General features: G+C 43.6%; 1 protein-coding gene across 1 annotated transcript; it reads right to left on the bottom strand.

Moving 5' to 3' along the window:
- Nucleotides 1-4,882: 4,882 nt before the first annotated feature.
- On the bottom strand, nucleotides 4,883-5,443 carry ASCL4 (achaete-scute family bHLH transcription factor 4). Its single transcript, XM_026052300.1, has one exon. The coding sequence runs from the start codon at nucleotides 5,441-5,443 to the stop codon at nucleotides 4,883-4,885; it is 561 nt and encodes a 186-aa protein (XP_025908085.1).
- Nucleotides 5,444-12,651: the final 7,208 nt, after the last annotated feature.

Below are 12,651 nucleotides of genomic sequence, written 5' to 3'. Positions count from 1 at the left end.
TCGCAAGTGCATTTGCACAGGCCCATGGTCTCCACAGGAAAAGCGCAGTGCCAGAGCTCTGCTCCCRGCCCGGCCACAGGCTCCCGCAGCGTGTCCAGATCAAGAGAGGAAGCTACCAGGTTTGCTAGGGAAGAGCGCTTCCATAAGCCATGACAAATAAAGGGAAACCAATTAAACCCATCTTTTCTTGTGCTTTTCCTTTGAAGTTTATCCAATAAACTCAGCCTATGCACATACCTGAGCTATCGCTTTACGAGTTAGGTTTTTATTGTTATTCCCTTCATTTTTTAATTCAGTTTGCAAACTGGGGCAGGCTTTGTCTTCTGAGGTTGGACCTCACTGCCAGACCTGAACTCTGAATCTTTATTCTCACCCGCAGCCCAGGCGTTGGTAGCAACAACAGACACAGCTCTCATATACTCGCCAAGCTGCCTTCCACCAGCTAGCTGTGATGGGTTTGTTGGTCAAGAATGGTGGGTTCTCATGTGGGGGAAGAGGAGGCACTTGGACACTGCTGTTGCCACATTACTTAGGATGCTCTAACTGCTTTTCTTAGTTACGCAATCCTCAGATCCCAGAGTCAGGCATCAAGAAGACTTGTGCACTGTAGGTATGACTGGGAAGGGAGAAGAACAGTCTGAAGGCCAAAAAGGTGATTCTTTCCCTCCTGAAGAGCACTAGAGCCTCCTGCACAGCACATGAAGTGAGCACAGCGGTTCCTATTGAATTTCCTTGTCTTGGCTCAAGGTCACTGACATCAGTCCCCGAAATAAGACTGTTTTCATTCATTTGGATCAAACGAATTCTAGTTATAATGTTTTTCAGCCAGCCCTGGAGTGTCTCATGAGCAATACCACCTTGCAAACTGCTGTAAATTGCAAACAAAAGCGTTTAGCCGCCTGTGTTCATTTAAACAGCAGCCGTGCCTGACCCTTCTCTGTGCTTGATTCCCCCATTAATTCAGTGTAAAAGAGGTATGGAGAAAAACATTCACCGCTAGAACCACAGAGCTTTGATCTCTCAGCATGTCAGGCTTCCTCATCTAACAGTGTTTTTCTATTGCTCTGTCAATGCACACATTCACAGTGAGGTAGACAAAACATATAGAAATCTTGTGGGAAGCACARGTGAGCATTTATAGTAGATTTCTACCTACCAGCACACCTTCAGGTTGATAATGTTGTTCACCTTGCTTTCATGAGGCCTTGAGACCTCCAGCTGGACAGGCACATGTAAGAGCKGAGCATTGCTACAGCCTCACCGCTTTGCTCCTCTCTGTGTTTGCAGCAAATCTCTCTCTGGCTCTCTTGACAGCAATTTAAGCATGTGCTGAGGATCACYACTGAGGTACCTGCTCCAGGTATGGCTGCTTAATCCCTATTTTGTAGAGCCCCTGCACAGCTGCAGGGATTGACATCTCCTAAATTCAGCAGCGCTCTCCCATCCGTACTGCCCAAGCTGCTCTCCAAAACATTCTGGATCTGTTTTACCTTCTTCTTTAGTATGTTGTTGACAAATGTTTTCAAAGCTTCTTTATTTTTGTGTGAACATTCCCTCTTCGTTTGTTCCAGAGGAATAAATTGGCCCTGATTGCTTTACTGTCTGAACATTACTTTTCTGCAGTATCTTCTGGTTTTCTTTGGCCATTTATTGACACTAGATAATATAACATGAAAGGAGCGTGGATGGGCTTTTACTGAAGAAATCAGCTAAATAGCTATTAGGGGATTAAAAGCAATTCCATGGCCAGGATTACACATCTTTTAAATGCTGATAATATCAAGAAGCAAATGGATTTGTAATTTAATGACAGAAGAGGGAAGACTTCAGATGTACTTTTTTTTTTCCACATTTGATAGAAAGATTAAAGCGTCTGCATTTGGTGTGCAGGAGTTTGATAAAGCTGCAGCACGGTTGCCTAGGGATATCAGCGTTTGTCTTCCTTGTAAACAGTAATTGTGCCACATGGAGAAAATTCTTCTGGTCAACATTTCTATTAAGACTTTAATTCTCGGAGTGACAAGCTGGATCATTGTCTGCTTTCAAAGCCTCATAATGATACACTTGGGAAGCTTTGATGAAAAACTTTGTCCYGACAGCCACAGCTTGAGAAAGCTTTTGAAATGTACCATTGCCTYGAAATCTTTGCTGATGCGTGTAGGAAACAGTGATCCATATCTGGGAAGTTTTGTGTTGTTTTCTACTTCCTTGTGCTAGAAGTGCTAAAGCAAGAGGTTTGTATGGCAACAGCAACTGTGAGAAACAAAATGTAGAGTGTTCTCCCCTGTGAGTGGTATACGACCTTCTCTGGGATGTGGAAATCAGAMTATGGATAGCCATGGATATCACTTATAATCCAAATACCTGCGATAACCACCCGACCTAAACATTTCTGTGGGATGTTATCGGGTGTCTTCCACTCACAAAATAATGGACCTTATGGTCATCTTTATTTGGCTTGAATTAATTCATTGTAATTTTATGTATATTCACTGCTTTTTTGTCTTCAGAGAAGTTTGCAAACAACTCTGCCTCATAGAAATCATCCGAGGTACTCTGAGGGAGCATACATTTTTCATAGATACCAGGAATTTATTCTCTGGTTTGTGGGAGAAACGCAATTCAGTCTTACTGACGGAGCTACTACCAGCATTACTGTATTTCCAACTATCTAAAATGAGAGGCAGACATTGAGTTTCCTGTCAGAGACCACAAAAAGTCATGAATCCCAGTCACACACTCAGACCACTACCTTGCCCTCCTCCCCTTTCTTTCGTTAACAAGCACTTGTGACCCCCAAAATAGGCGCTTCCCCTTGGAATCCTTGGCCAAGAAAGTGGCTGTACACTCTTTGGAGCTTGGAAAYAGATCATACGAGAGCAACAGCCCTTATAGAAAAAAAAATAAAGTCATTATTAAAGGAACTTGGCTGCTGCCTAAAAAAGAAAGAACAAAGCTTGTGACTTGCATGGACATTTTTAACAATGCTGCTGTAATACAGTCCCACTGAGTGACTAATTTGTAGCAAGCCATTCAGATAACTCATTTCCATTTGTGAATTGGGTGATTTGCCTAAATGTATTTGCTTTTCAAGGTAACTAGCTAAAATTTTTGAAAAGAAATGCATTCAAAGCCTCAGCAATAGTTATACCAAAACTTTCGTCGCACAAGTTTGGAGATGGGCAGTCAACAGCTCAAAGTGTTCAAACAGATGTTCCAGAGTAGTTGRCTGAAAATCAGTAGAGGAATATTTTTATACTTAATAATTTTAATTAGGTGCTCCTAGCAAATACGTTTCTGCTCCCTTTTCTAGATTTAAAAACTCTTACTCTTATCATAGCCAGTTTATATTTAGGTCCCGACCATTTTCTTTATTCTATCCTGAAAATTCTTTATTCCTGCAAACACTGCTGACCCATTCATTATTATGGATAGAAAGTGGGAGAAAAACAAACATAAAAACAAAGGAACATAGCCAGGGTTAATTCTACTTTTTATTTCAATGAAATTCATGGACATGTTTTGAGGTATTTGATCAATATTTGTTCATATTTATACATAAGTATGTTTTCAGTCAGCATATCATGACAGAAAGAAAATAGGACATGAAACCACTTCTCCAACATGAGGTTCAAAAATAAAAGTTGAAAGGTAAGTGGGAAGTATATGGGAAAAGGGCAGTTTACCCCCTAATTTGGAATGACAGATATTTAAATATAAGCAGATAGTTAAGTATTTGATTAAATCTGGACTTGGAGAAAGGAAATATTTTTGAGAAATTTAGAGAAAAAAATCTGCATCTCATTTTAAGCAGACATGGTCCAAATAAACAGTATTTTGTAGATTTTGAAATATTAATCTTAAAAGATGTCACCTTTTAAAAAATAATACAATAAAAGAGAGAAATGCCTACATTTTCATGCAGATGTAAACTGATATATTTAAAGTTTCCCTTTTTGTACGCAGCAGTACCTAATCTCTACAGGAGCATATCTCCAAGTGTATAAATTCTGACCTATCAAAAAGCCACAGTCAATTGTCTTATCTGCAAATTCCATTTTCATAAAAGAACGAAAAAGGCTGGAATTTTTTTTCACTATCAATAGTGAAACTTGCTTTTATAGGTGCAGTTTGACAAAACTCTGCTGGCCACTTCCTTGTATTGACTGGAACGAAAGTGTCAGACTTGCTTTTCCCAGAAAAAAATCCTTAAAAAAAGGTGATTACCTTACAGCCATTTCCAAAGCGTGAGATGTCACTTTGGAAGATGCCACAAAAGAAATCCAATCACAAATATAGGCTTATTTTTAATTATATTATATATATATGTATGTATATATGTATGTATATATGTGTGTGTATATATATATACACACACACACATACATATATATATATATATATATATAAATTTGGGGAGAAAAAGAAGCTTTTCTGGGAGTTTTCTAAAAGCTTTAGGGAAAGACATTTCTACCTCAATCTTACCTTAACAAAAGTTACAGGAGGGAGCAGAGGAGAGGGAGGAGGATTTCCTGAAACTGTTTTATCTGTTTGTCTCACCAAGTGCAAGGCAAGAGACACCAAACAGAACAGAAGCAGAATGAGAAAAACCGCTTCATTTTTTGCAGTCTACAGAAAGTTTGGCAGTGGAGCTGAAGCAATCTGGGAGAAATCTGCTTGCTTACAGAGCATCTTTAGGTTCCTCACAGACAAAATGAGAAATCCCCTGACAGACTGAAAAATACCTTTAGATCTTCCATTTTCTTTTTCTTTTTTTTTCTTTTCTTTCATTTTCCCCGTGTTCGTTTTCACCCGCAGCAAAACCCCCAAGGTGCGGTTCCCAGGCGGCCTTGGAGGCTTCTGTTTCCAGGGAAGTYGTCTCCTAGCTGCCCGGCTCCTCAAACTCGCTGTAGGGAGACGACGCCGAGGARGTTTTGGACTCGCCGTCGCTGTTGCACTCCCTGAGGGCGCCAGGGCTGGAGGCTCCCGCCATCTCCACGGCAGCTCCCTCGGGCGCTCCCTCGCCGCCGGAGCCTACGGGGCGAYGGTCCAGCAAGCTCTGCAGGTGCTTGATGTAGCCGATGGCCGCCCGCAGCGTCTCCACCTTGCTGAGGCGCCTGTCGGCGAATTCCTTGGGCAGGTGCTCCCTGAGGCGCGTGTAGCCCTCGTTGACGCAGCGCACCCGCTGCCGCTCCCTCTCGTTCCGCTTGCGGATGAAGGCAGGCTCGAAGGAGCAGTCGTAGAAGCCCATGTAGCCTGGGAAGGGGACGTAGGAGATGCGCGGCGCGTGCCCGCCGTACGCCGGCTCCCAGTAAGAGGGCTCAAAGGGGAAGGGGACCCCAAAGGGCTCCCGCAGGGGCACCCTGTGGGGAGTCCCCTGGCCAACAGCTCCTGAAAACGCGATCCGGTTCAAGAGTCCGTCATCATCTTTACTGCTGTCCATGCTTTTTCCCTTTTTTTTTTTTTTTTTTTTTTTTCCCCCACTGGTGCAATTGTCCGTTCCCAAATTTGACTTCCAAATCTCGTATCAATCCAAGCAAAGAGGAAACATTTCTGCGGGTGCTCTGCCCCGCAGGCTGCAGTTTCGTCCTGTGGTATATAGCAATTTAGCTCCTCAAATAGAGCTAACCATTTGTGAGGTCTACCTTGTGCCTCAAAATCAGCTCAAAGTCTTCCTTTTTTTTGTAGATGTAGGATGCCAGCTAATTTATAGATGGGTTTTGAGGACCATCACTGCACACTTTAAACCCTGCTTTTCCTCTGATCTTCATATTTCAAAAGATAATAAGAGGGTTCCTGTGTATTCCTTTTCTCTCCGCTTGAAATTATGACCATAAGAGATAATGCCAAACATAAATAATCTTCCAGGCTCTAAACACTTCTCATGTATTGTAATCCACGGTATCGTTTGATATAATTGTCTCCAAAAGATGGGTAATTTGCAGAGTTTACACGGATCTTCAAAGTTTTGGCAGAACTCCTCCCTTTCAGGAACCAAGGATCTTCTGTCATCTGAAAACTACCCAAAGGCTTTTCACGATGAAATGCACAAGGCAACTGCAAGCTTTGTTGTTTCTGCTGCTCAGGTCTAAGTGAAACAGCTCACATGCAGCCTGCAGAACTTACATGCTATCTCTTTAGCTTTCCGGGCAAGCGAGGAAATCATCAAAGGGAAGAGTGCTCTCTTGTGGTTACAAGTCAGGTCAGATCAAGAATGCATACGTGCAAACGTATAGAGGAAAGAGGAAAGAGGAAAACTGCTCGCTTCACCTGAAGAGAGGCTTTTTCAAGAAATGGGAGTTTCACAAGTGGAAAGTGTGCACTTTCAAAAATCTTCAGCCTTTTGCCTGTTTCTGTTCCTTGCAGAGATGTTCTAGTCATTGCTATGAACACCTGCCTCAAGAAAACAGCTCTAACGGTTATGCTCTGATTGCCCCGGACAGCAGGGTAGATATTACTAGCTGTTTGCACACATCCTAGCTTACCAGATGGACCCTGCATAGTGCTTTAATTGGAGAGCAGAAAATTCCTTTAACTGTACCAGACCTGTGCTGTATCCTTCAATTTGCTCACCAAAGAGGTGGAGAGAAGACAAGGATTTTCGCCACTGTAAGGGCATAATGTCCCTGCCTGTGTTTCCAAGATGGCCTGTTGTGTTAGGGTCATCTTCTGCAGCAAATGGAGTGTATCCGTAAGGTTCCACAGCTACAAAATCTTCCCCAAAACACGTTTGCAGTGAAATAAATCTGTTGATTCTCCCACCACCAGTTTGGTGAATTGAACTTTTGGTCTGGGGCACCTACGGGAAGAACGTAAAAAGGTAGAGGCACATAGGCTGTCTTAAAACTGTTCTTTGCTCAAAGCGAAAGTTTCCGCCCTGCTCAGTGTTTCATGCCAAACCGTCTCAGAGTGGTGAATAACTGAAACAACATCCTCCACTCCGAGAAACACATCAATGTCTCTGCTGAGTCAGAAACCAGCAGCAATGACGTCAGTGTGCGTTCTCAAACCAGCTTTTGTATCTTTGCGGGCCTGTTCTGCAGCTCCAAAAAGAAATGATACAAGAGCAACCTAGATTGTAATCTTCGAAGTATGACAAACATACATAGAGATGGTTGCAGAAAGACATACGTGAGAACAGTTCTGGACTCCGACTTATACCAGGGGTAAGATGAGCTCCAAAAGTGCTCGGAAGTCAGGGCAAGTTTCCATCTACTTCACTCCTTCACTGATATTGTCTAGCAGAGCTGTTTTTACAAAGAGAAGGTTTTGTAGCAATACCTGAAACTCGGGTACAACGTTTCACAAGGGGTTGAGATATTTTTCACAGAATTACAGAATCCCAGAATGGTTGAGTTTGGAAGGGATCTAGAGATCTCTGTAGAGATCTYTCTAGAGATCATCTAGTCCAACCCCCTGCTCCAGCAGGGACACCCAGAGCACGGGGCACAGCGTGGCATCCAGGCGGATTTGGAAGATCTCCAGAGAAGGAGACTCCACARCCTCCCTGAGCAGCCTGTGCCAGGGCTCTGTCACCCTCACAGGGAAGAAATTCTTCCTCACATGCGGATGGAACTGCCTGCGTTTTAATTTGTACCCATGATCCCTTGTCCTGTTACTGGCCACCATTGAGAACAGTTCAGCCCCATCCTCCCTACAGTTCCCCCTCAGGTATTTGTACATATTGAGCAGATCTCCTCTCAACCTTCTCCAGGCTAAACAGGCCCAACTCACTCAGTCTCTCCTCGTACAAGAGATGCTCCAGTCCCTTAATCATCTTTATCTCCCTCTGCTGGACCCTCTCTAGGAGCTCCACATCCTTCTTATACYGGGGAGTCCAGAACTGCCCTCAATGCTCCAGGGGTGGCCTCCCCAGGGCTGAGCAGAGGGGCAGAATCACCTCCCTTGACCTGCTGGCAACACTGCTCCTGATGCAGCCAGGATCCCATTGGCCTTCTTGGCCACGAGGGCACTGCTGCCGCATGGTTAACTTGGTGTCAACAAGGACTCCCAGGTCCCTCTCCATGGAGCTGTTCTCCAGCAGGTCAACCCCTAATCTGTACTGGTGCCTGGGATTATTCCTGCCCAGGTGCAGGACCCTGCACTTGTCCTTATTGAACCTCAGGAGGTTCCTCTCTGCCCAACTCCGCAGCCTGTCCTGGTCCCTCTGAACGGCAGCACAGCCCTCCCAAGTGTCAGCYGGAGATCCAGCTTGGTATCATATGCAGACTTGCTCAGGGTGACTCTGTGCTCTCGTTCAAGTCACTGATGAACAAGTTGAACAGCACGGGGCCCAGGACTGATCCCTGTGGGACACCACTGGCCACAGGCCTTTTTCATTCACAACCAAAGGTCTTTCTAAAACATGTACCCTCACTTAGATGGAACATAGGGACGTGAAGCAGGAATTTTGGGAGAAGGCTCCATAATATGTATAAAACATTTCAGATCAAATGATCAAGAGATTCCAGTAGCCATTAAAAAATTGGTGAAAGCCATTGAATAGAATGGGCTTCTCAGCATGACTTGCTCTCTTAAATTTTGCCAGCTCTGACCAGAAAAGCTTCCAGTAAAAATGTTTTCAKAAATGATTTGTTAGAAGAGAATAGCCCATTCACTGAGGTAGACCAGGATTTACAAGTCTTTTCAAAGTAAAGAGGATGTTGAAATATATGAAAATGCTTGAATTAGGAAAATGCCATTTGATTCTATCGTTACTCAATTTGAAAGGCTATTTTATCTATTATAAGCAGCACAGGCAAAGATCTTGCCCAGTTTGTATGATTTTTGCAGTAGCAGTATTCCTGTAAGGAAATTGAGGCATTCCTCCTGGGAGTCTCAGATGCTAGAAGTTTCCAAAGCTGTGTACGACTTTGCTAAAAGTCTAGCCCTGTTCAAAAGGCAGGGTTGTGTTTCAGTTTGGTGGCACAAACATTGCTGTTTGCCACCAGACCTCTTTTCTGTTTACTGTAAATGCAGGTCACCTGCACCTTCCACAGCGTCAGGATTCCACCTGCACCAAACAGGCACTTGCTTTTCCTGATTAAAAAAAAAATAAAAAAATAAAATAACATGTTGGTAATTCTTCRGAGAAACGCACAAAAAAGTGCTACAGGTAAATGTTATCTGTTAAACWGAGTGACTGAAAGAGTTGATCTCGGATCACATGGAGTCTATAGACTGATTTGGTTTCTACACGAGAGAAAAACGGAAATCCTCCCATGAGCTTTGTTTAATGTGTTATCATCTTCCTGACGAGATAATGCCGCTCTCTTGGAAGGGGGATCTCCCTCGGGCAGGAAGCCAATGCCTCACACAGCCCAGAGCAGATCCCTTTGGAGAGATGGAGCAGGATTAACACAATGCACATTCCTTGTCCAGATCCAATGCCCTCCTCAATGGGTCTGCACATGCACATCGACTTAGTGCAAGTAAGCGGGACTGACCCACCGTAGGGTAAGGCTGAGGTGTTTTCTTCTTAAGAGTAGGTTAAGATGAAGTGGATTATGCCTCCCTTCCATGCAAAGCCTTTGATCTTCTTTCTGGGACTGCTTCTCGGATTAACTCCTCTTCTTTAACACATTTGCCTGRGTGACATTTTGATCCCAGAACACCACATCCTTGAAGCTAGGGGAAGCTGAGGCCTTGGTCACACAGTGGAAATCAAACCTTGGTCACTCTGCTACAGAGGCAAACAAAGTCCCACTACACAACTGTTGCAAGATGATATTYAGAAGTTTCTGAAAGTAGCACTGTTTCTATTTATATTACATGTTTTGCTCTTTTTTTTTTTCTTCTAAATACAAATTTTAATCTGGGACRCTGGGCCATTCCTTACATTCTTGATAACCTATAGAATGCTCACAACTTTCCTTCCTTCTCCTTTGCTATACACTCTCAATTACCCAGCCAAAACTAATATTTCCCACACACGTACAAACAAAAGATTGAGGCATATTCCTTCCAGAYATAATTCAGTTGTGCTTTTAACTAAATATATCCCAATACAATATCTAGAAGAAAAAGAATGTAATCTTTCTGGTGTTGTACTTGCAAAAGAACCCTCAATCCCTATATTACTTCTTTGCTTCCAATTTGTTCTGACTCCCTCAAGACTCATGTATAACACCTCTAACATGCCAGCGTTACACAGTGATGGATCTGACTGACTTTGAAATCTCAAAGCAACAGATTTGCCATGGTGCCATGTCCCTTGAGGTCTTCTCTGAAAAGAAAATGACCAGTGGAAGTGCTGTAGCAGAAACGCAGGAGTCAGCTGAGCACATGCAAGTCCACCTGTTCCCCAACAGATGTTTCAAATATTTTATTTGTGAACCTGCTACCAAGGAGAAATGGGAAAATCCATCAGGAGTTAAAAGAAAGCCTCACAACATTATTCTTTTCTTAAATGTTACTCCATTATAAGTATACTGAATTCTAATATTTATTAATGCTTATCATAGCTTATCTGGGATGTTTCACAAAATTGTGAAATTACCTAAATGAAGAAGGATTTTATAATGTGACCCATTACCAACATGCAAGTGAGCTGACCAGCTGATTARAGGTAGAAAGGATATTTTTTAATTTTGATGTTAAACATATGGCTTTAACTACTGTTTTTCTGCTTAATCTCTATTCAGTGTAGTCCTGCTCACCCTGGGACATGGCTCACAATAATGGCAGAAAAGAACTAATGACTGTGTTATGAGATAGAAATATGGTCCAGCAGGGTTCAGCAGGGATTTCCACTCGTGCATTCTTTTCCTCATGACTCTACAGGTCTCTCTTGTTCTCCTGTATGTCTCTAGGATCTGAAGACAACTTGAAAAATAGCACTGTAATTTGTTCCTTATGCAGCAAGTGCTGCTACAGTTGTCAATAAGCTAAGGTTTTGGGGACACAGTGCAGTTGTCTTATCAAAACACTTCACATGTAAGTGCTTAGTATATAAAAGATATCTTCCAGAAGTACTATTTCTGAAATGTGTTTTATCACAATACCTTGGGCATGCAAAATATATCTCTGTGGACACAGATTAATTTCTCATTCAGTGACACCTTGTATTATCACTGCCTTCCTTTGATACTTGGTGCTTTAAACTGGTGGTTAGATATCACTTGTTCGAGGGAGCAGAGTGACTGCAAAACAAGCCAAAATCTGAACGACTCAGACAGTTGCCAGTAGGAGAACGTACCCTTATCTGAGTGACTATGTCCAATCTGGCTCACAGGCCACAGACTATTACTTTTAGCTCAGGTAGTTGAAATAACCCAGGGATTTCAATAACAGGCCACTTCCCTGGTAGAGCTGATGGCTTGAGATAACAGGAGAGAGAGAGATGTACTGAGTGTAACTGAGAAGTTGCAAGGATGACAGAAATGAAAATGAAAAGTCATATTCTTTGCATAGGGACCGCAATGGGAAAAGAGGACTTTGAGGCTTTTCTTGTAGCTGCCCCTACTTTATCAAAGCAATCAATCAGGCTTACAATTTTTCAGTAGGGTTTCTTAGAAGGATGCCAAGTATTAGCAACCACCATGCAAATATGTGGTATTACACACATGTAAACAAAGTACATACAAACCTCCATGACATGCCTAGCAGCCCCTCAAAACCCGAGGGACTGTCTCTGGCTGGATGAGACAATGTTTATTGGATGGTTCAGGTACACTTGGTCACAAAAGAACTGCTATCTGCTGGTCTAGTGGGGAACACGAGCGCTTGTGGGATATGCGGGAAATGAAATGAGGCCACTCTTTGGGTCACAAATGACACAGTGGCCTGGATTCACTTCACCTTAGTTTTCTACAAGTTTTACATATATATATTTACACATATATACTAATTATGGAGGAGTCAGTTTTACTGTGACCAGTGCAGTGACTACAGACACAGAAAAACTCCTCGAAAATGGCATTCACCCCATATGTCCTGGACGTCTGCCCCTTGATGGGACTGGGCACCTTCCATAGGAAACTATTTCTCTCCATCAGCTGCAGAGAGCTGGAACAGCCCTTACGTGAGGCTGCTAACTATTAGATAGCTGAAATCAAATGAGCAGAGACTGTTTCCACCTCTAAAAGAGTGGATGAGCCTGTACCGAACTGGAATTACCCTTGTGGGTCTTCCTTTTAGGCTTTTTAGATCAAATGCTATCAGGCAGGGAAGCACCTCAGCTTGCCTCCTGTGCAGACATCCTACCAGGGGATGTCTCATTAGAGGARGCATCATTTAAGTGTCAGGCTCCATCAAACGACAGAAGCCGATGACAGTGTTTCGGCAAACAGCCGCTCACCCCGGCACTCGAGCACCTTGTGGATGGATCTGAGCGGCGTGGGATTAATGCACACGTCACAGGTGCCTGCGAGCGGCAGAACTGCTCCCACACAGCGGGAGAGCCTAGTCCTAGCCAGGATCAGTTTTGGCTGTAAATCACATGAATTTGAACAAGCGCGGGTCTCCACAATGGCTGTAGGAGAGCWGGGGCTTAGTGGCACCAGAGGCCACGAGACCCACGAGACGTGGCCCGCAGGGCAGAGCAGGCACACGGGGCTAAGCAGGACACAGGGGGAAAGTCTGGAGCGGGAAACACATCGGTGGGAATAACCACCCCGGCCTGGGCCTGGGCGAGGCGGCGAGTGACGCGCG

This window comes from Nothoprocta perdicaria, unplaced genomic scaffold (assembly GCF_003342845.1).
Source record: "Nothoprocta perdicaria isolate Ctin4 unplaced genomic scaffold, notPer1 scaffold_86, whole genome shotgun sequence".
In the NCBI taxonomy this organism is placed as follows: domain Eukaryota; kingdom Metazoa; phylum Chordata; class Aves; order Tinamiformes; family Tinamidae; genus Nothoprocta; species Nothoprocta perdicaria.
This window is presented reverse-complemented; position numbering and strand designations above follow the sequence as displayed.